This window comes from Rhinolophus sinicus, chromosome 4, assembly GCF_057876585.1.
Source record: "Rhinolophus sinicus isolate RSI-liver-muscle chromosome 4, RSI-T2T, whole genome shotgun sequence".
Classification (NCBI taxonomy): domain Eukaryota; kingdom Metazoa; phylum Chordata; class Mammalia; order Chiroptera; family Rhinolophidae; genus Rhinolophus; species Rhinolophus sinicus.
In genome coordinates, this window is record NC_142504.1 from 4,745,849 (window position 1) to 4,768,687 (window position 22,839).

At 48.4% G+C, this 22,839-nt stretch overlaps 1 protein-coding gene across 2 annotated transcripts in view; it reads left to right on the forward strand.

Moving 5' to 3' along the window:
• The window catches only part of EGFR (epidermal growth factor receptor), a 158,166-nt gene extending 137,682 nt beyond the window's left edge, over positions 1-20,484 (forward strand). Inside the window, exons 20-28 of one of the 2 annotated variants that reach the window (XM_019726357.3) lie at positions 755-940; positions 7,808-7,963; positions 8,797-8,872; positions 11,965-12,111; positions 13,534-13,631; positions 15,661-15,828; positions 16,197-16,244; positions 16,980-17,082; positions 17,777-20,484. In XM_019726357.3, coding sequence (XP_019581916.2) covers positions 755-940; positions 7,808-7,963; positions 8,797-8,872; positions 11,965-12,111; positions 13,534-13,631; positions 15,661-15,828; positions 16,197-16,244; positions 16,980-17,082; positions 17,777-18,132 — 1,338 coding nt within the window. In that variant the 3' untranslated portion in view covers positions 18,133-20,484. Of the gene's footprint in view, positions 1-754; positions 941-7,807; positions 7,964-8,796; positions 8,873-11,964; positions 12,112-13,533; positions 13,632-15,660; positions 15,829-16,196; positions 16,245-16,976; positions 17,083-17,776 lie in introns of both variants that reach the window. The other variant, XM_019726356.3, reaches the window with a different exon arrangement.
• Positions 20,485-22,839: the final 2,355 nt, after the last annotated feature.

Sequence of the window (22,839 nt, forward strand, 5' to 3'; positions counted from 1 at the left end):
TTGGCAGAGCCGCATGGCTCTAGGGTCCCAAGACTGAGGCAGGAGCAGCACAGACCCTCTCTTGCAAATGCCTCCTGGGCAGCCAACTGGGTTCCGTCACTGTCCAGGAAACGCCCTCTGTCCATGTCAAAACCTGAACAGGCTACACCGAAAGGACACCTCTAGCCCACTTCACAGAGGTGGCCCTGGGACCACACAGTGCCCATGGCACAGTGAGGAGCAGTGCTCTGCAGACGTGAGGACTCCCTCGGCCACCTGCCTGCTCAGTGACCTCTCCTAGAGCCCCCATGATCACGTCTCCGTGGTACCTATATGGGGGTTCCAGATTCAGTGGGCGAGTCCTTATCCAGGGTGTGGGGACCCTGACGACATTTGAAACGGCAGCGTCTTTAGCCCTGAGGTGGAGGTCTTCATAAGGAAGACATCAGCAATGCCGAGGCCTTGAGACATCAGGTCTCTTTCTCAACCAACATGCACCAGTGGTGGATGCTGCCTGGGGTTCCCTGCGCGTGGGGGCTCCCTGCGTGTACTCAGGAAGGTGCCAGCTTCGCCAAGTGCCTGGTCATTCCACAGCCTGACATGCAAAAGGTCCTGTGGGAACAGCCATGGCACTAGAAGTCCTGTGGGCTGGCTTGTGCTGCACAGGTTCACGTTTTGAAATTCAAAATCATGTTCATGCTTTTTCACCTGAAAAGGGGTCCGCCTGCCTCTCCCTCGAGCCTTCTGACGGCTTCCTGTCCTCTCCTCCGTGCAGGAAGCCTATGTGATGGCCAGTGTGGACAACCCTCACGTGTGCCGTCTGCTGGGCATCTGCCTGACATCCACGGTCCAGCTCATCACACAGCTCATGCCCTTTGGCTGTCTCCTGGACTATGTCCGTGAACACAAAGACAACATCGGCTCCCAGTACCTGCTCAACTGGTGTGTGCAGATCGCCAAGGTAAGTGGACTGGCCGGGAGCCCAGCCCATGGGGCGGCACCGAGTAGGTGGCCGGCCCTGGGCGTCCCACCAAACAGGACACGCAGCTGCACAACCCCCCCCCCCCACCTCCCGGGACCATATGGTCATTAGTGAGCGCCCCACTTCCTTTTGGAAGAAATCGAATTGATTGTCTTTTGCATGGATGCAGTGCCGGTCCCACTGCACGAGGAAAATTAATTCTTCTGCTACCTTTGAGCAGCTTTCTCTTTGTTGGATGCTCAGCCTGGTTCGATGTGCGTGTTCTTATTTTCTGGTGCACTTTCTGTTGAATACTGTGGTGATTTGTGGTAGAGTCACCCAGCAGGGACTTGATAACAAGGCAAGCAAACCAGGCTGAGCCTGGAGGACACAGGTGACAGCATGGCTGAGTGGGGGGGCAGGTGCTGGGTGTAAGGCCTAGTGTGTAGGTTACAGGAGGATGGAGAGATGCTTCTGCTGCTTCACTGGGGTTTGAGCGAGGGGGGAGCTGGCAGTGTAGGCAGTGGCCAGGTGACCCCACCCGTGCCCTGAGGACAGGAACAGAACAAAGAGGCAGGTACTTAGCTGCTCAGGTGGCCTCAGGACTTTTACCTTTATCTGAAACCTTCCTCTGCCTCAGTTATTTGCAACCCAACTCGCTTAATTCTATGTCCTTCTGACCATGGACGTACATTGTACTCAGCTGAACGTGAGGAATTTGTGGGAGGGCCCCCCTCTCTGAGTCTACATCAATCATTGCCCCTCGTCACCCTCAGATAACAGGGCGGGGTGTGCAGGGGTGTGCCAGGGAGGAAACCATCCACCTGGCCTCATCCAATTCCTCATTTCTCATGTCAGCCCCGGTGGAGAAAATGGCATTCGGTCCTGCACAATTACTCCTGAGGGTGCTCTCAACTTGCTCACTCAACTGCCACCAGATGTGGCAGGTGACTTCTAAGAGAAACACAAATGTGTTTTGGGTACTGCTCCACTGGTAGCTGCCCATGATGCCACAAGACGGGCTGTTGCCAGGAGCCGTGACCTGGGTGAGGCAGGCTCCCCTCCTGACACTGAGCTTCTGGGCCAGGTTGGCTAAGCAGCAGGAGCCCCACCCCCCACCCCCACCCCCAGAAGCAGACAGGGAACGGGGCCATTCCAGGGCCCTCTGGTGTTCACTTCTCAGCTGCAGCCACTGGGGGCTCCCAGCACCCCGGGAAGTGGAGACCGCTCCTTCTTTGACCACCACAGTCACCTGGTGTGCTTGCCACACTCATGGCCTCACCCTGGGTCACAGAGCAGAGGATTTACATCGTCGTTACTAGATAATGGTCCTGGAAGGCGGCGTGTGTATCTCAGAGGCCCTGGCTTCATGAAAATGCTTCTTGTTTCTGTGTGCGACTGTGTTCGTTTTCTACGGCTGCCACAACAAATGACCACAGGTGTGATGGCTTCCCACAACAGAGCCTTCTGTCCAAATAAGGGCACATTCTGAAGTTCCAGGTAGACATGAAATTGGGCAGGGGCGGGGGGGAGAGGGGACACTATTCGCGTAGCACCCACTGACCACAGTTCCTGAGTGGAGTTTTCCGGGCCTGGAAGTTTTCCAGCAGAGGCCTCCATATACTACTCACAATTTCAACCTCTTATTTAAATCCACTGTTCTGCCTCTTGTACTTGGTTTAGCTTTACTTTGAGTTGAAGTCCTTTCACATGGTGGCTGTCAGCTCTTTGTCTGACAAATTGCCTTCTAATGCATAAGAGACACCTTATTCTACTGTATTTCAATAGCTGTGGTCCCTGGAGGGAAACAAAAATAATGGCTTCCTCAGCTGCAAAGAGAGAAGTTTGCTTTTGGTTTAGTGACTATTTATCTAAGCATTAAACAATTTTCTTTGTAAAAGCTTAAAGTGAAACTACCCAGAAACACTTCGTGGCTGACCAGAAACTAAACTCCTGGCCTTTTCAAAGTGGGATTTATTGACTTCTGAATGCCCTGTGTTGATTCACAAGGCATGGGCTATCTTGGGAGGTTTCCTAAATATTGCGGGAAAGCTGGCCACTGTCATGCAAGTTTACTGTCTGGGCAAAACTGCTAAGAGGACAAATAAAATTATATTACCCAGGCAAAAGGAAAAAGAAAAAAGGTGGAAGTGGCCGAGGGAGATCTGGATGGGTTTGGGAGAGCCAGAAGGAAGCCATACCCCCTTGCCATAAATGGTGAAAACGGATTCTGTTCTCCATATAAAACACCAAACTCAGGACCTTAGGCAGACATCACCTGCCTACCACTCAGAAAGACCACACACAGTTTCCTAAACTCCTGGCTCATAAGATCATGGGTGATTCTCACCTACTGGGAGTAACTTAGTTGCTTTAGAAAGCATATCCATTCTTTCTGGCTATATAAGCCAGCCTGTAAACCCCCAAATATATCACAAGGCACAGTAATATAATAAAGTGTCCCAAACCAAAGGATCCTGTCATCACTTCAGTTTGGAAACCACTGTTGCTGTGCCACACTCTTCCCCTTTAGAGATCACCGTGGAGGTTATTGCAAAGTCCTACCATAAATAAAGCCATCTAGACTGATTAAGCTAGCGTGTTCCCAGCCCTTTGAACAACAGAGCTGGGTTCTTATCACCTAACCCAGATTACGATCTCACAGAATTGAGTTTTCAGACAAATGATACAAGTTTAAGATCCTTGGGAGCAGCCTCTGGTGAGATTTGAAGATAGCTGACAAGGGAGGGAGATGGTCTCAGGAAGAAATTTATATATGGGCATCATTCTCCCACCACAACTTTAAAAGCACCAAACTACACTTAGTTCAATCTATGAGATAAAACTTAGTAAAGATAAACTTCAAAACAATTTTTACTTCAAAGGATTCAGTTTGAAGTACGTTTTACTGTGGGAAAGAGAGGCATGGGTTTTTATAACTTGCCAAGGTCTCAAGCTAGTAAGTAGCAAAATGAGGATTTGACCCCAGGCAGCCGTGTCCCCCCGTCCATGCTCGTTACCCACAGGCCAGTGAGCCGGGTGGTCCTCTGCCCTACACAGTAGGATGTTAGTGCCACATGATCTCTGTCTGGAAGAGAATCTCTGACACTTTTCTGCCTCTGCTGAGGGCAGGGGCTCAGTGGGAGGGAAGCCATACTTTGACTTTATTTCACCAGCATTTCGCCATCTGCCAACCTCTCCACCTCCTACTTTCTGCCCTTTCTATATTCCCTAAGTCTGTGTGTGCCTGGACTTTGCCATGTGGCGGTTTATGAAATAAAACAAAGAGAATCTCATCTCAGCCTCTCACTCTGGACCCCTCCCAAGGATGTAGGATGAGGCAGCCACGGGGAAGACAGCATGTCAGGGTCAAACCCAGCCACCCCCAGTCCTTCCTTGTTCTGCTCGTGCCAGAGAAACCTTTCAGATGGTGTGAAGCGTGTCCCTGTGTTCTCCTACTGTGCGTTGTGAAGCGTGTCCCTGTGCTCTCCTACTGTGTGCTGAGGCTTCAGGTTGGCTCGTCAAATTCCCCTTAACCTCATTACTTCAGAATGTGTCCTAACTGCCTGTAGTAATGAACAACAGCAGCAAAAATACGTGGGACTAAATTGAAGTGGGGATCTCGGGGAAGAACCAGGAAATGAGATTCCTGAAAGGCCCCCCCAGGCTCTGCTGATAGTGCTTCCTGTGGTGTCTCTGTTTAGATTCTGAGAGTTCATGAGCAATATCATGACTCTTATCTTTGGTGACTGGTTAAAATATAACTCTGCTGGGCATGGAGATGGCCTTTCAAACTGCTCTGTAGTGTGGGACAGAGACGGATGAAGGGAGTTTTATCTAAGTTCAAATGAGTCTAATCTCCTCATCCCAAATGTCTCTGATTTAAGCCCCTCTGGCTGATTAGCTGTGTGCGCCAGCATATGTAAACGGCCCTTTCCTCCCCTTTCCCAGGCCTGCTCCAAAGACTGGTGTTCTGAGAAAACATCCCAATTCATTCAGTAGCTCTAGTCCTTTAAAGACCAGTGAGGTGGGGGAGGGGGGGGGAGCTCAGTTCCATTTATTAGATTTACACGGAGACAGGGACTCACTGGGAAGCACAGGGCCAAGGGCTGGGGGGTGGTTTTTTGTCTTGTTTCTTTCCAACCCAAGCAGCCTTTGGGCGGGCAGGCGAGTGGCAGCTGGAGTTCCCAGCAGGAAATTCAGGACTCGGTCTGGATGGTGGTCTTGGGACTCAGGACTTGGTCTGTGAAGCACCATCCCCGCCCCTGGGCTCTCTGGGTCGGCTGTCAGGGCAGTCATGAAGCTGCCAGGACTGCCAGCGCCTTCTGGAAGCTTCTGCACAGATGTGTTTGAAATGCCTGGCACATCGTCGGGTTCACAACTGTAGCTGCCATTATCATTGATTCATTCACCCTTCAACAAACTTTTATAAACATGTGTCGGGTGCACCGGGTTCTCTGTGAGGCCGCGAAAGAGGCAAAACGAGTGTGGGTGATGACAGTTAAAGGAAGTTGGAAACGCCCTCTGAGGTTCTCTTTGTGCGTTTAATGAACTCACAAAAGACAAGAATTTTAAATAAAGGGAGAGGGACGGAAAGGGTGGCTATTTCCTACTCATAGGGACTTAGGTGTGATTATTGCTACGAGTATTGCCACACCTACACAATACCTACCTCAGAGGACGTCTTCAGGAAGTCTGTGATGGAGCAATGAATGACAGAGACAGAGGGTGGAAGGGAAGAAAGAAACAACGGGGTCGGGAGAGAGAGAGGACACCGAGGTAATACAGAGCCTGGAATACAGACGTTGGTCTAACCAGGCCAGAAGCCACGCATAATTAATCCTCTTGGAATGGGTAAGAGCACAGCATGTTTAATACATAGAAGCCTTACTGTTTTATAAGACACGGGGGACCCAGCACAGAACACAGTCCTGGGGTCCCAGGAACCAACGGGAGACTGAAGCTGAAGAAAGGACCCCCCGGTATAAGAGGTGACAGGGAGCAGCAAGTTTGTCCTGTTTGGAAGCATTTTCTCAGCTTGTCCTTCCCTCTGCCTCTTCACACGTCATCCATACATTATGATTCCTAATTTACGAGTGCTGTCCCAGAGGAGAGCCTGCTAATTTCCTCTTCAGCACACATGAGCCACGCTAACCTTCCCCCCGACCCCCAGCATCTGAGAAGTCTTAGACAGGGAACCACTTCAATCAAACAGCGTCTTCAACGTTAATTCAGGAGCTTTCTAGATAATACAAGGGAGAAAGGAGACCTGGGAAACAATCACTTCTTTTTTCCCAAGAAAAGACAAACACGAAAGGCCTCAAAAGTAGCCCGCAAAGACTAATTCCTGGTAGCGTTTTCATAAGATTCTACTTTTCCTGTGATGGTTAGTTTTGCTCTAGAAAGAAAAAAATTTTTAATTTCACTCTGATATGACAAGCTAGTCATTTTCACCTAATACCTATGCAAAAGGAAGCAAAAAAATTGCCAGAAAATTTGGGGTGGGGGGGAGGATTTCATCCCTGCCTTTGCATTAAAATGGAGATTCCCTCCACAGCTGCAAGCAACCTAGAGAGTAAAAGAGAGTTGGCTAAACCCATTTGTTTGCATTTCATGCACTTCAGGAAGCATTCCTGTGGTGCCTACTCTTTACTAGAGAGTTCAGGAGTGTCAGCTCCAAAGCAAGTTGGAAGTAGCGCCCCCTCCTGACTGGAGAGAGGAGAGGTGCGTTTGCGGGTAGGTGGGAGGAAATTCAACAGCCTCTGCAGAGCTTACCCCCACGGCCCCTGCATCCTACCAGCCCAACCATGTACAGAGGGGAGGGCTGCCCACTCATGTCAGCAGGTGGAGCTTGACAGGGTATAAGGGAGCTTGGCACAGCTGGGTCAGAAGTGACAGTGCGTGTGACAGTGTCACCGTGGGCAAGGGCTGGGGTTCAGGAGTAGTATTTCCAGCAATTCATTATGTGTTGGGCACTGTTAGGTGCTTCGCAGCTGCCCTTCCTTCTTTCCTTCCTTCTTTCTTTCTTTCCTTCCTTCCTCTGTCCTTCCTGCCTTCCTAACTCCTTCCTCTCTACTTCCTCCTTCCTTCCTTCCTCCCTCTTTTCTTCCTGCATCCTTTGTTCCTCTGTTCCTTCCTTCCTTCCTTCTTCTTTCCTCCTTCCTTCCTCCCTTCCTCCTTCCTTTCTCTTTTCCTTCCTTCCTTCCTTCCTTCCTTCCTTCCTTCCCTCCTTCCTTCCTCCCTTCCTCCTTCCTTTCTCTTTTCCTTCCTTCCTTCCTTCCTTCCTTCCTTCCTTCCTTCCTTCCTTCCTTCCATTCTTTCCATTCTTTCCATTCTTTCTCTTACAACAGCAATTCTGACTACAACAGAATTACGGAGGCCACCAGAGAGGGAGAGGGGAAGAGCACTTTGAAGCAAAAGCAATAGCCATGTGGTTTCAGTTTTAAAAAGAGAGAGAAAATAGCACTGGACACAAGTCGTTGGGGAGAGAGTGCCGCCACTTCACAGAGAAGCACACAGCTTGGCTAAGTGCAGGGAAGGTGAGGAGCCCGGTCTCGGCCTGATGGCGGAGCTCTTGCTGTCACTGTCCTCTTCTACGTGGTTCATCTGGGTTTGAAACTCGAGTAACTGGATGGAGAAAAGTTAACAAAGCAGCAGCTGGTTATGTCCTATTTCATTTGCCTTTATATCCATTCAGTAGACAGTTACTCACGTTTACCACGTTCCAGTTCCTGTGTCCACCAAGGGAAGGACAGAGATGGGCTCCATTGGTCCGTGACATGGAGAAGCTCTGCATGCCTCCCCTCAGCCCAAACCCGGGTCTGTGCTCCCGGGGTGACGGTCTCACCGCATGGCCCCTTTTTGCAGGGCATGAACTACCTGGAGGACCGGCGCTTGGTGCACCGTGACCTGGCAGCCAGGAATGTCCTGGTGAAGACGCCACAGCATGTCAAGATCACAGACTTTGGGTTGGCCAAGCTGCTGGGTGCCGAGGAGAAGGAATACCACGCGGAAGGAGGCAAGGTGAGGGGCAGGCTGGCAGGCCGGCCAGCATTTCCCGCCGGCAAGCTAAATGACGTCAGGGACCTTCTGGGTCTAGCGAGGTCTTCTGTCCGTGCAAGCCGGAGCGGCTTTGGGAGCAGGATTTGCTGGGAGGGTCTGTCATTTCTGTCGCGTGCAGAGGCCAGCGACAGTACACAGGAGTCCAGCTCCCTCTCCAGGCCAGCCAAGGGTGGCTTTCAACCTCCCCTGCAGGATAAAGCACCCTTTGGAAGAACAGCTGGGGAATGTACAGCTAATTTGGTGGCACACTGCTGTTGAGGACATCTCAGAACTACAGAAACCTCCCAAGTTCCGGGAGCTCCCAAGGGTGTCTGTGACTCACGCCTGGCACTGGCAGCAGTGGGGTGGGCTCCCCCTCTCAGACAGGTTTGGGGGCTCTCCACGGGACTCTCCCCCAGCAGGGAGGGCCACAGTTCTCTTAGGCCCTCTGGAATATTCTCCATCAGCTGTATAGACCCGCTTTCACGTCTCACTCTAGCCTGCGTTGCTCCAAGCAGCTGGCCCCAGCAAACACCACAAACGCGGGGTGGATAGGACCACAGGGCACAACCAGAGCCCCCAGCTGCCAGAATGTGCAGCCAGCGCCCCAGACTGCACACAGATGCCAAGTCTTCAGCCTAACAGAACAGCCCTGCTCTCAGCCTGCTGGGCGAGGACTAGGCCTGGGGGGTGGGGGAGGCGGTGGCCTGGCTTCCCCACATTTGTCACTTGCAATTTGTTCCAGCGTGGTTTAATGTTTTTCAACAGAGGGAAGCTAATAGTTGTCTTATTACTTTATCTCTCGTCATCCCAAGGTGCCTATCAAGTGGATGGCGTTGGAATCCATTTTACACCGAATTTATACCCACCAAAGTGACGTCTGGAGCTATGGTGAGTCAAAATCCTGGCGCTAATGACTTTGTAGTGAGGCTCAGTTCTCTTGTACTGTTTGTTGACTTACATTATATGCTCTGCCATCCAAGTATTTTCTTCCAAGACAATGACCAATAATAACGTAACAGTTGCTGTCTATCTTTTGTACTAAGAAAACACGACAAAGGAAATTGAGTCTAACTACCATAGTAAGTATCACTGGAGATGAGTGAACTTGTCAAGAGGGGATAGCGGGGGAGAGAGAACTTGAACTTAGGAAATGCCTGTGCCTGCAAAATCAAACCAAACTCGACCTCTCGCCATGAATTTGAAGTCAACCAAAGGGAGATGACAAATGAGTTTTCATGGGGAAGCGTTTCCAGTAGAGAAACGAGGTTTTGTGATGAACTAACTCAGTGGCTAAGAATGGCTTAACAGAAATGCACTGTGGGAACACAATAAGGAAAGGGAGGTGGTCACTGCTTCTAGCATCAGTAAGGACCAGCTCATCAGGGTCTGCTTCTAATTCCTGTGCCAAATCCCACCGTCACCTGTACAAGCCTGAGCCCCATCCTCTGAGGAGCTTCCCTGTTCCCAGCATGCCTTTCACCATCTGGCCTCACGGCCTTTGTACGAAGGATTTCCTGAGCCTACAAGGGCCTCGTCTTTTAAGAAAGTGTCACTAACACAATTTCACTGCTGTCCAGGTGTTCTCACATGTCATCTAGCCATCTACTGAAAGCCTGCAAACCTTCCATACTGTGTTTAATTGTGACATATCAGCCTATCCCCAGCTATTAAAGCAACAGGGGGAAAAAAGGAAGGGTCACCCCACCCCCACAGAAATGTGTATGTGGGGAGAGCAATGTTCAAAGGAATTTCCAAGAGGAATTTAGTCATTATCACAAAAACAACATCATTTAGGATATTGTCCATTTCATATTTTTTCCACAGCACTGTTAACTTCCTAACATTGCAAATGCTTTTTTTCTTTTTGTTAATTTCATGGGTCTTTGTTTACCTCTTTAGAATCAAATTTTACAAAGGCAGAGATCTTTGTGAATGAATGAATGAATTTTTACATGTACCTACCTGTGAGCTGAGCGGTCTGCAATGAATGAGCAAGATAAGGAAATAACACTGTTCTGATGCTTCTCATTTTCAGTCACTTTCAAGAGATGTCTGTCTACCCCCAACATGGGTGGAAAGACGTGCTTTTTGCCCCACTCCTGGACCTGCCCAGCATCACCTTCTTGTCATGGCAGTAGCCCAAGCCAGCTCTCTCCCTCAGTGACCCCACAGCAAGGGCTGCTAATGGGTCTTCTCTCTTCCTGTTTTACACACTCTCATCTAGTCTCCAGACAACGAGGAAAAAATATTTTTAACCCTATCAGACTTTTCCTTCTCCGCTTATCATCCTTCTTTGGTTTCCAAGTGTGTCCCAAATAAACTCTGAACTCCTGACCAGTATCGATAAGCCCGTGAGTGCCCTGGCTCCTACGGCTTCTCCACTGTCATATGTTCTGCCCTCCCCTTGCCCCCCCTCAGTGCTCTGGTCAGCCTGTGCCAACCCAGTTCACACCTGGCCCACGTTTGTCAAGGAAATGACAACTCTCTTCAATTCAGTGACTTAGTCCCTTTGAAAGGTTACAGCCAGCATCAGAGAGTCAGCGTCGCCGTCGTGGCTGCGTGTTTTTCATTTCGGTGTAAATTGTGTTGTCAGTGATAATAATCTGCTGTGCACGACAATTGTTAAATCATGAGCCTGAATTTTTAGTTTAAAAACCATCCCCTGTTTCTTCACCCTCCAGTCCCCAGTCAAGGCAAAATAGTTTACTAAATTAGGACCCATGTGCTCGTTCCACTTAGGAGTGGAAAAGAGAGAGCATTCAAACCATCTGCCAGTCCCACTCATGACCCACAACCAGGTACACACACTCCCTTCCCTTTCTCCATTTGTTCCCAAACCTGGAAAGCTTGCCTTTCCACAGGGATCCATCATGCACGTTTAAACACAACATTCAAACCTAGTTAGATGAGAATCAGTTGACCTCAGAGGTCTAGAAATGGGTTGTGCCTTCTCTCACCAACTCCGTGTTGACTAGTGGTGATAAACGCAGAAGAATCTCTTTCCTGGTGCCTGGACCATTACTTTCCCTCATTTTCCAACTTTGCATCCTGTACATTAATTCAGGCCATTTCATTTGGGATGGCCTCTGGAGAATCCAAGCAGATTTGTGGTGACCCGTATCTGGGGGCCAACTCTGAAGAATGGGTCATCGGACTGACCAGAGAGCAGGAAACCACCGGGTCTGTGTCTGAGCCCTCCCTCCGCAGTCTGGGACCCAGGCTCAGTCCCACTGAGGTTGTCTCTAGTGGCACCAAGGGCACATTTGCTGTCCAGGTTGGGACGAGCTCCCGAAGGTGTTCGTATGTTTCTAGAGCAGAGAATTCCAGGCACAGGAGCACAGAGATGGAAGGAGCATCAAAACTCAGGGATGGTCTGCAAAACAAATACCACTTCTAAAATTATGACTGCTTTGATTTTTTTTTTTAATCATGATAATTGATTTTGAAACAAAAAGTACAGGGTTTTTATGTTTATCAAAAGAACAAGTCTCTCTCTCTTTCTCTGTTTCTCTCTCTCTCTGTCTCTCTCTCTGTCTCTCTGTCTCTCTCTCTCTCTCTCTCTGTTTAAAAACCCAGTTGATGTCCTTGTTTATAATCTCCATCTTTCCACTTCCAAGTCACTTAGGGCCGCTGTCTGAGTGTGTCACTCCTGCTCCATAGCATAATAATATTTGTGTTATTAGCGTGGTTGCATTATCCATGTTTTTATTACTAAAGTTTATCACTTTTTGGCCACTTACTATTTTCCTGGCATTGTGTGAAAATTTCAGTTGTATTATCTTACTTGATCCTCTCAACCATTGTAGGAGACAGACACTCTCATTATCCCACTTTACAGAGAGGTAAACTGAGGCTTCCAGCAGGGAAGCAAATTGCCCAAGGCCACGGAAACTTAAGTCTCTAAACACTAGAAACAGTATCAACAATGACTAAAGGCAAGGTTTGATTATCAACTCAGAGCGGCTCCTTCATCCTGTCAGGGGTCACTGTTTGGGAGCTGATGACGTTTGGGTCCAAGCCTTACGATGGAATCCCAGCGAGTGAGATCTCAACTGTCCTGGAGAAAGGAGAGCGCCTCCCACAGCCGCCTATATGCACCATCGACGTCTACATGATCATGGTCAAGTGTGAGTAACCGCTGTGGCCGTCCACACTTGCTTAGCTGGACCTTGGCACTCCGAGTGCATTTCTGTGCCCAGAAGGCACTGCTGCCTTCAGCCAAATAATTGAGACTTGAGATTTCCCCAAAGAAATGCTGTCACATTCTTTACAGCAGGCAGTCAAGTCCAGAAACATCCAATAATACCCTCCCTCAAACATTCTTCAGGAAGTACTTCCTTGACTCATTGAGCATTGTGACCTGACATTTGCCCGTGTTTGCAAGCAGATAAATAAAATCAAAGCCCTCCATAAGCCATTACACCAAAATATCCTATTCTGAGTTGCTCAATGAAAAAGCCGCCCCACATTTTGAAGGCTGTTACCAGAGAGACTGTTTTGAAATGCCTAACAATGAGTAACCCCGTGAGGCGAATAGAATCAACATTTCTGCTTTGACTTAAACCTTTCAAATAGTGGGTTTATGTGAGGCCTGACTGCAGTGTAGCAAGCAAACATTTTAATCCAAATAAGAGTGTGGAACTCGGTTGACGCGTTTATTCCACCAGAACCACAAGTTCAGTAGGCTAAGGAGGTAACGTTACACGTATGATGGGCATTTCCACAAGAAGTAGCCCAGGGAATGTGATGGAGCACAGTTAAGGTAAACATTGATGGCTTTCTGAGCTACAGACCACGGGGTTCATCTATTTCAACTTCCTCGCTTTGGGCTGAGGAAGCTGGGGTGCACAAAGGTGACAGTATTTGTCTAAGGTCACATAGCAGCTTGGCCTAAAATAGCCCAACATCCTGGTGATAGAAAATAAATGTGACCCCTCAAGAGGCACGAGGGTTTCCAGTCGATAGCTGCTCTGCCGGCTTGGAATCACTCTGCACTGGCATGGCTTCCTCCTAAGGAAGGCACTGAAGTACCCCATGAACTGCACGTGTGACTCCCGAGCCTGTAACACCATGAAAGCACCAGGGTGGGGCGTTCCCAAAGCCCGAGGTTCCTAAAGAAAGGTCCTAAGTTTCCCTAAATGGAATGTGGTTTCAAGCTTGCAAGATTGTTGAGTGAATGTAGAGAAGGGTGACCATCGAGTGAGGCCTTTGTCAGCCTGGACACCAGGGCACCTGCAATCAGAGCAGTTCACAAAGAGCGAAGCGTGTAACAAGGCTGCTGGATCTCTTAAGGTGACAACACCGGAATGCTGGCCCTAGGAAGAGCAGGCGCAGAAAATTAGAAGATGTTATTGTCATTCTGATTCATATATATCATGGCCTTTAAACAGGAATCAGTGCTGGTTTGCCTATCCCAAAGATTAGGTGTCTTTCTTCATCATTTATTTGTGTAACAGGATCTCGCCATAAGTGCTTTCTTTAAGCAATGCCATTTGTATCATTTTTTTTCAGGGTTCTGATTGTACCATTTTTTGTCATTCTTTCTCCAGGCTGGATGATAGATGCAGACAGTCGCCCAAAATTCCGTGAGTTGATCGTCGAATTCTCCAAAATGGCCAGAGACCCCCAGCGTTACCTTGTCATCCAGGTATCAGATCTCAGTCTGCACTTTCACTGGGAAAAGTCCCTTCAATGAGCATCACATGTCACTGGGCTCCACTCAGGGGCTGACACTGTCACCTGGCTGTGTCATTAGATCCTCGGTGCATTGGAACAAGCTCTGGGGGAGGCACAGGCCACACTGCAAACGAAACAGAGCTCATTTGTGGTGCCCCTCCAGCTCCATTTGCCACCCCCCGTCTGAACTCTAGTGTCCAGGCAGCCTCCCTCACTCCGTTTCAGGTATCACCTTTGTATGTCAGTTCGTCAAAGCCTTGGCTGGGTCTGATGGAGAAGCAGGCTTTGGTGTTGGCCAAACCTGGCTTCAAATTCCTGATTCTCCATTTAACCACCTTCGGTTAACAAAACCAAGCTCATAGAGCTGTGTTTAAGGTTTCCGGGTAGGAATTTCTGCCCATTCTCGGGAATTTTTTTCACTTTTCCATTCCCGAATCCCGAGAAAAGTTGGTCAGGAAATCGGGAAGATCGGCTCCTTGAACCCAGTAATACCCACAATGGGAAATAAACGTACTACTCACAATGTATCACTTAGACATTTTTCCTATTTATTGCTAGGATTTCTGGGCAGGAATTCCTGCCCATTCTTGGGAAATTTTTTTTTGCTTTTCCTTTCCCGAATCTTGAGAAAAGTTGGTCAGCAAATCGGGAAAATCGGCTCCTTGAACCCAGGTGGTTGGTAGTATCAGTCGTCACTTTGTGGAAACGATTCATTGTGGAGCACAGAAAACAGTTTATATCTCAGGATTCGGGAAGAGGAAAGCGAAAAAAATTCCTGAGAACAGGCGGGAATTCCCACCTGGAAACCCTAGCTGTGTTAAACATTTGATGAAATAATATATGCAGAATACATTGCATAACACCCAAACGTTCTGCTCAGCAATCCAGTGTGTGTGTGTGTGTGTGTGTGTGTGTGTGTGTGTGTGTGTGTGTGAAGGGTGAGGGGGAAAGAGTAAAGGCAGGTTTTCCCCACACCACCATGCAAGTAACTCACCACCAGTGGGTTGTCCTACAATTCATCTCAATTCTGACACTACCTGGAGATAGCGTCCCATCCCACAGGTTAAGGGCTCAGACCTCCAAGACTGCCCCCCACCCCTTCCTCTTCAGATGCCAATTGCAAGTCTAGGTTTCTGACCAACAGTCTATAAATCAGAGGTTCCTACAACCCTCTCCTTGGGTTCCATTAATTTGCTAGAGCAGCTCTCACAACTCAAGCAACTCATTTACTCACTAGATCACTGGTTTGTTATAAATGGATGTAACTGGGAACAGCCCTACAGAAGCGACGCATAGGGCAAGATAAGGCGAAGGGAGCGGCCCAGAGTTTCCCTCCCTCTCCAGGTGCGCCACTCTCCCCAACTCTCCTCGTGCTTACCAGTCTGGAAGCTCTCTGAACCCTGTCTTTTTCAGTTTTTATGGAAGACGCTCTATTGTTTGGGCCTGGTTAATAAATCACTGGCCATTGGTGATTGATTCCACCTCCAGCCCCTCTCCCTTCCCCACAGGTTAGTGGGGTGGGACTGGAAGTTCCAACCCTCCAATCACAGGTTGGTTCTCCTGGCAACCAGCCCCCATCCTCAGGTGTGAGCCTAAAGTCACCCCATTCACGTAACTAGAGACACTTTCCTGGCTCTCAACACGGAGGAAATGCCAAGGTTTTTAGGAGCTTTGTGCCAGGAATAGCAGACAAGACCAAATATGTATTGCTGATTATAAATCACAACATCACAGCACCTAACAGCGTAGTACACACTCGAGAAATGCTACTACTTCATCCCTTTCTTTTCCCTCCTACGCGGTTTGCATTTCATTCGGAGGCTTTTAAACATCAAGGAATGTTTCATGTTTTAATTTTATTGCGGGGAGAGGCGGAAGCAGCTGTACTTCACAGGGAGGTGGGCATGCTTTGATATCTACATTGGCAAACCTGCAGTGGACCTAGACGTGGAATAACATCCCTGTGGGCCTGTCTAATGGTCTCAAAATCTGTGCCCCAGGGGGATGAGAGAATGAACTTGCCCAGCCCGACCGACTCCAACTTCTATCGCGCCCTGATGGATGAAGACGACATGGAGGACGTGATTGACGCCGACGAGTACCTCATCCCGCAGCAGGCCTTCTTCCACAGCCCCTCCACGTCCCGGACGCCCCTGCTGAACTCTCTGGTAAGAGGTCTTGCTCTTTCTCAAGCTGTGTCGATCGGATTGAATGAATGAGCTTTAGAGAAACCGACACCTTCCTAGCGGAACTCACATAGAGGTGAAGAGGTACATTTTAACCAAATGGCAAAGCCAAACTCGGAGCGAAGCGACTGAGTGTATTATGTTACCGCATTGCGACAACCCGACGTCCTCACTTTAGCTTCCCTTGGGAACAGAATTAAATCAGAACTAAACCTGGTTTTTCTAAAGCTGATGGGTCCCAACAAAATTAAGCACCTTTAAATACACCCACTGCATGAGACGCCTCTTTCCGTTGTGGAAATGGGTGAGAAGGTGCCTGAGCTCCCTCAACAGGTCCCATTCTTTTTCAGAGTGCCACCAGCGGCAACCCCACCGTGGCCTGCATTGACAGAAACGGGGTATGTATGAAAGCCTGAGGCGCCACAACTCAGGAACAGCTGTCTCCGGGCTCTCGTGGTCGCAGAAAATGCCCATCTGAACCCAAAGAATCCTGATTTTCCTTCCTGTTTCATTGCTTCCCTGAAGCAACGAAATGGTTCCTTGACCCCCACCCGAAGGCCAGCCATGAGCTATCGCTTTACCATAGCACTGTCAAGGCTGCAGCTCAGGAACCAAAAGCATCAGCATCGCCTGGCAGTTTGTGAGAAAAATGCAAACTGTGGAGCCATTGCCCAGACCTCCAAAGCAGGATCTGTGCGGGTGGTACCAGCCTCCCAGGTGGTGCTGACGGGTGATCACAGGAAGCGTCGGTCTAGACCCCCACTTACCAGTGTAGAAGGCGCTGGCCACCTGTGGCTACTTAAATTAACTTTTCATTAATTCAAATGTAAAACTCAGTTGCTCACACGTGTGGCCAGTGGCTGCCGCAAGGAAGAGCACAGCTCATGGGCCATTCCTGTCCTTGGGGACAGCCCTGCTAGACGGCACTGGCCGGGACCTTGGCACCACCCTCTGGTACCTGGACCAGCAGCATGGCTGTCACCAGGAGCCCGCTAGAAATGCAGTGTCCCAGGCCCTGCCCCAGACCTGCTAATCCAGGGCTGCACTGTGACAAGATTTCAGGCAAGTTTTATGCACATTGGAGTCTGAATGGAACCCACTAGAGTAATCTTGCCTCATTTCCTCCCCAGCAGAGCTGTCCCCTCAAAGAAGACAGTTTCCTGCAGCGCTACAGCTCAGATCCCACTGGCACCTTGACTGAGGACAACATAAATGACAGTTTCTTCCCGGCACCTGGTGAGTGGCTTGCTCCTCAGTCTCCCCATACAGCAGTGGCCAGTCTCCATGCTCTGCTGCCCAGGCCATTGCTTCCTTCAGGCTGGCCCAGAACTGGACACCGTGGTAAATTTGTGGACATAGGGAAGGAAGTGAGAGGCAGAGAAATGCAACCTGACTGGGCATGGAATACGGCCTTTGTTGAGCTCACGTCATGTCCAGGTGGCTGGTTGGAGATTTGTTCTTAAAATGAATCTGCAGATTTTCTAGAATTTAAAGCAAACAGCTCAGATATGTGTGTGTGTGTGTGTGTGTGTGTGTGTGTGTGTGTGTGTGAGAGAGAGAGAGAGAGAGAGAGAGAGAGAGAGACTCAATCCCCATTCTCTATTCTGGCCTCATTCTTGGCCCGTATTTTCTTAAGCATTTTCTTGGACCATATGTTTTCCTTACCTAAGCTTTAACCCCAGACAATGCCAACCTGCCTGCACACACATGCCTCAAGGCAGGCCACTTAAACAGGAGGAAGATAAATGTGCCCATTGCTCTGAGAAGTGCCGAAAAAAAACCCATTTATTTTGCAGCAATGGCGAGCCTATGGTCTTCCCAGGCTTCTCGTCAGCAGATGTCTCCTAGAAGAATATTCACAGGGTTCAGAGGGAGCCGTGGAATTCTGCTGGGACGATGCTGATTACCTCTCATTTCTTTTCAATTTCAGAATACATAAACCAGTCCATTCCCAAAAGGCCCGCGGGCTCTGTCCAGAACCCTGTCTACCACAATCAGCCCCTAAACCCAGCTCCTGGCAGAGACCCTCACTACCAAAACCCGCACAGCAATGCCGTGGGCAACCCTGAGTATCTCAACACCAGCCATCCTGCCCGCGTCAGCAGTGGGCTCGACGGGCCTGCACCCTGGGTGCAGAACCACCAAATCAGCCTGGACAACCCCGATTACCAGCAGGACTGCCTCCGAAAGGAAGCCAGGTCAAACGGCCTCTTTAAAGGTCCTGCAGCTGAAAATGCAGAGTACCTAAGGGTAGCACCACCGAGCAGTGAATTTATTGGAGCATGACCATGGCGGCAGCCCCAGCCATAACAATTCCAGCCTCGGCAGCCCCCAGGACCAAACCCCAGCAGCTGCTCCAGTGCTGACAGCCACGCCCACATTAGCTCCTGGACCTGTGGACGCGTTTGGCTGTATTTGCTCTGATTGGCCCACCTTTCATCCCGGAAGTGCCCCCTACTCAGATATACTTTGGGAATTTGCAAGATCATTCCTTTGTCTTCAGCCTGTGAGCCTTCCACAAGGGACATCCAGAAAGAATGTTGTCCATTTGGGCAGAAGTTGACCTGTCAGTGAGGTATATTTGAAAAAAGAACTACATCTATATGGAGTTTCATTGCTTGGGGACCTTTGGGGTTTTTAATTGTCATTACTGGTTTTGTTTTGAATGGGTTTTTCCAAAGAAGAAGAAGCTTGCCCGTATGTAGCCATTGCTGCTTAAGTTGATCCAGGCCCAACTGTGACCATAAAGCAAGAGCCGTCTTCCAGCTAACCCTGATTCCCTTGGCTCTGCTTCAAGATTCCTCCACCAGGTACAAGACATTAAGCCACTTTGAACCCTCTGGGCGAGGAAGAAACAGAGGAGTAGAATTCCTCCTCAGACTTATTTTTATACAAATGTCTCCGTGGTATTTACTCTCCATTGGTTGACCAGTGTTTTCTAATTATAAGCATTAGACTTCCTTGTTTATTTTCCATTCCATTGTTTTGAAACTCAGTATGCTTTCCCCATCAGCAAGAGGGTACGGTACATCAAACAATAACCCAGATCAGCTCATATTTGATTCATCAGTATTCAGACCAGTAGCCTTTAATTAAGATGACAATGCAAAAGCTCAGACAAGAACATATCCCCCCAGATTTGAGTCTCTGAGGAAATCCATCAAGTCCTTTGGGGGCCAGGGGGCAGGCATATATTAGACTGCAAAAATGAAGCTGCCATTAAAACTCTTTTAGCCTTCCCCCCAAAAAGAATCGGTTTGGGCCACTCACAGAAGATAATTTCCTTTCTATTTCACTTTAAAAGTTTTTTACTGGAAGGGTACTTTTCTCCTCCCTGGTGAGCTGTCCCCAGAGCCCTCCTTGCCCTTTGTAAATAAAAGGACTCAAGCTCTTGGGCAACTAGGCAAGCACTTACAGCCCTCCCCACTGCCGGCACACTTTAGAGGTGGAAATAAAGGTAACCGTATGTAGAGTGTGGAATCCAAGTGGTAAATAATGAAACTCGAGTTTGAAATTAATGATAACGCCTCCACAGCGTCTGCAGGTATATTCAAAGAAAAAAACAATTTCCCTCTTTAAAAAAAGTCTCTATAATTGGAGGATCCAGCTAGGTAGGATACCTCATTGGTTAGTGGCAGTGCTTTGCAAACAGGATTTACACACTTTTAGTCAACATCCACCCCTCCATTTTTATCAAGGAAGAAATGTTTCAGACGGTTTTTTGGCCTGTGGATGTGTTTGACCACACACATACGTAGTTTTCCTTTGCCTTTTGAATTATTTATGGGCTCTCAGATGGAGCTGGGCCCCATAGTTTTGTTACCAGAATATTTTGTCTCAATGGAAACATAAACTATATTCAGTTTAATTCCATCATGTTCTCAAATACTCTTTGGCACATCCACCAGCCCAGCATAGGTACTAAAGATACAAAAATCAATAAAACATAATCCCCGATTCTAAGAAACTCACAGTGTAGCAAAGGAAAAGGACTCACAAATGTTAACCTTAAAACAATGTGGCACGTGCCAGACAGGACCTGCCAGCCACGCCCTGTGACAGCGCAGAGCAGCAGTAATGGGTTCCACCCAGGAGGCCGGGAAGGCTCCTCAAGAAGGCAGCCACACAGGGGCTGACAGGTGACCAGGGTCTGAGTCAAGGAGGAAATGGAACATGCTCTCCCAGTAGAGGGAACTCCAACCAGGACAGCTTCTGCCAGAGGAACGGCAAAGAATGGAGGTTTCAAGGCCGAGCTAAGTCATGTTAACCAGCTGCCCCTTTAATCCTGGGAATTTGGCTGGCATCGTTCCCTACATTCCCCACCAGGGATGTTGGTGTCCCCATCAGGAATTTAAAAATGATTACTGAGAAGATTAAACGACATTTCTAAGAACCTGAAATTTGACGCCATTGTCAGGAAACCACTTTTATTATTCATTCACCTCCCACCTTAGGGAACTATTGTAGGTGTTTACTCAGCACTGGGAACCAGAATGATTCACATTCCACTGGCGCTTATGTCAAGGAACACGTGATTGACGAGGGAGGGCAACTATAGCCAGTCAAATTGTAGCAGTTAAACATTAGTATTTTTGTAATTTGAAATATTTTACTATGGTAATAAAACAGCAAAAATGATTCGAGCTGTTTCTTTTCCTTTGTATTTCAATTTCCCTGCATAAAATCTAGGTGATAAATTCCCTTCACTTTAAGATTGTGTTTCCCAAAGTGTCACTACATCTGTTCAGGGAGGTGCAGGGGGTTTGTAAATGCTTCAGAGCTGGAGACAGCAGAGGCCCTGCAGTCACTGTGGGTGGGTCAGGAGAGCGGCTCCCGAGCTCCAGCTTTTCCATATGATGGCCCTGACGGGCCACATTGCAAAGCTTATCCTCTGTCCCTTTGGTTCCTCCGCGTGGACAACAGTCCCTAAGACCCTGCCCCGAGCCTATCTGCTGTTTCGTACTCAGTCAGTTCCTAGAACCTTGGGAACCCATTAAGGGAAAAGTAAGCATCGCAAGCTAATATTTGTGATGGGCCACCATCCTCATGTACATCTTCTAAAGTGATCTCTAAGGAGTACCGATAATCGTTCTCTATGAAAAATACGTTTGTCACTTCATGAAGTAAAACAGATGAATTTCCCAAACTCCAAATTTGCCGAGTCCAGGTTGTTGCCGATTTTATCGCTAAGATCACTGTGGAGGCATCGTGCTGCATTCCAGTTGATAACAAGGCTTAGGTGATTGTTGAAAGTTCTTAATTTTCAGCTTTAGCCCCCCTTTCTCCCTCCCCCGCCCCCCAAACTGCAGACATAAAGGAACCATGACTTGCACAAAGACAAAGGCACAGGTCCTCAAGCTTGGCTGCCCTGAGAACCTCCCAGGTCCCAACCCAAACGATTCTGATTGAATTTGTCTGAGGTGTGGCCTGGACCCAGGGACTTTTCTGAGCTCCCTGGGGTTATCTGATGGGCAGGGAAGCTGTGGAAACCACTGGTGTCCAGGAAAGGCTCTGCCGGGGAGACCTGCCCGTCGGCTGATGGCCGTCCGCTCATAACTCTCTCCCGCAGCCTTGGGTACAGAAGTGTAGACAATGCTGTCGGGTTATGGTGATTTGAAGTTTTCACCCTCTCAGCCCACTAGAGTCACCTGGTGAGCTTAAAAAGGAGGGGGCCGGGGTCCCCTCAGACCAATTTAATTGGAATCTCGGGGGCTCCCCACGTGACTCTCATGGGCAACCCAAGTTGAAGCCCTCACCTCTAAGGTCACCCTTGGTTGTGTGAGTCTGTGTGTCCATACTATGCCAAGTCAGGACAGAATCGAACACTGCGTGTGGTAAAAATTCCCAGAGGCAGCAGGTTGAACAATTTTCAGTCCTTAATATGCCTGAGACTTGGCCACGAGTGGCCATTCCAAAAGCCTCTAATTCCTTGTCCCCAGCAGCTAACTTATCCTGAACGTGGCAGGTACCCAAATCTGAGCCTGGATAAAGCCCTGGGACTGTTACCATTTTCTAAGACGTGAGTTAGAAACTCCGTCTCCTCTGCCAGTGAATGAGCTGCCCACTCAAAGGGACAGCTGTTGCAATTGTCTGTAATGTCTGCTTCACATTTCTTTCTTTCGAGAAGCACTGTTACAACCTAAGTTCATGCTCTGTTTATTTCCTCGTCTGGGGCTGTAAAACCTGCCTAAATAGAAACCCCTGCCTCTATTCCCACCACACCTGCCATATCAGGGGCATATACTCTTTTGTACTATTAAAGACACAGTCAGGATTTTTTTTAATGTAAATCTATTTTTGTAACTTTTTTGAGGAATATTATCCTCTTATGTAGCACTGAATTTTGTAAGGTGTATGTTTAGGAAAACTCATTCTTCTACTAAAGGAAACAGTTTACTGTAGAAAGACTGCGAGAGAATCAAAATTTGAAACTGACATCTTTGTTTAAAGGGATTTAATTGAAGCAAGAGAAAAGTGTCTTGTCTCTAATAAAAAGGCACGTGTATCTCAGAGCTAAGCTTAGATCGTTGTCCTGATGAAGAGGAGAATGGTGTCTTTATAAAATGAGAAAAGGTGGAAAGTACATGTAGCTTACCGTGTTTCCCCGAAAACAAGACCAGGTGTTACATTAATTTTTGCCCCGAAAGATGCATTACGACTTATGTTCAGAGGATGTCATCCTGAAAAATCATGCTAGGGCTTATTTTCCAGTTAGGTCTTATTGTCGGGGAAACACAGTAGTGTTGGTCTGAAGCATGTTTCGTGACGTCCGTTTGGGGCAATGTTAGTGGAAAAGAATTGCTGTCCATTGTCACTGACAGATGGATGGATCCAACTGCTTACCACACTCCACTCATCTGTCAGTCTGACCCTGGAACTGTAAGAAGAGAAATAATACAGCATTTTGTTGGCTTATGTGACTAATGTGACTGTGATGCCAATGACTTTATCACCTGGGCAGGCTCGGGAAAACCTTGAGGCAAGCAGCGCCCG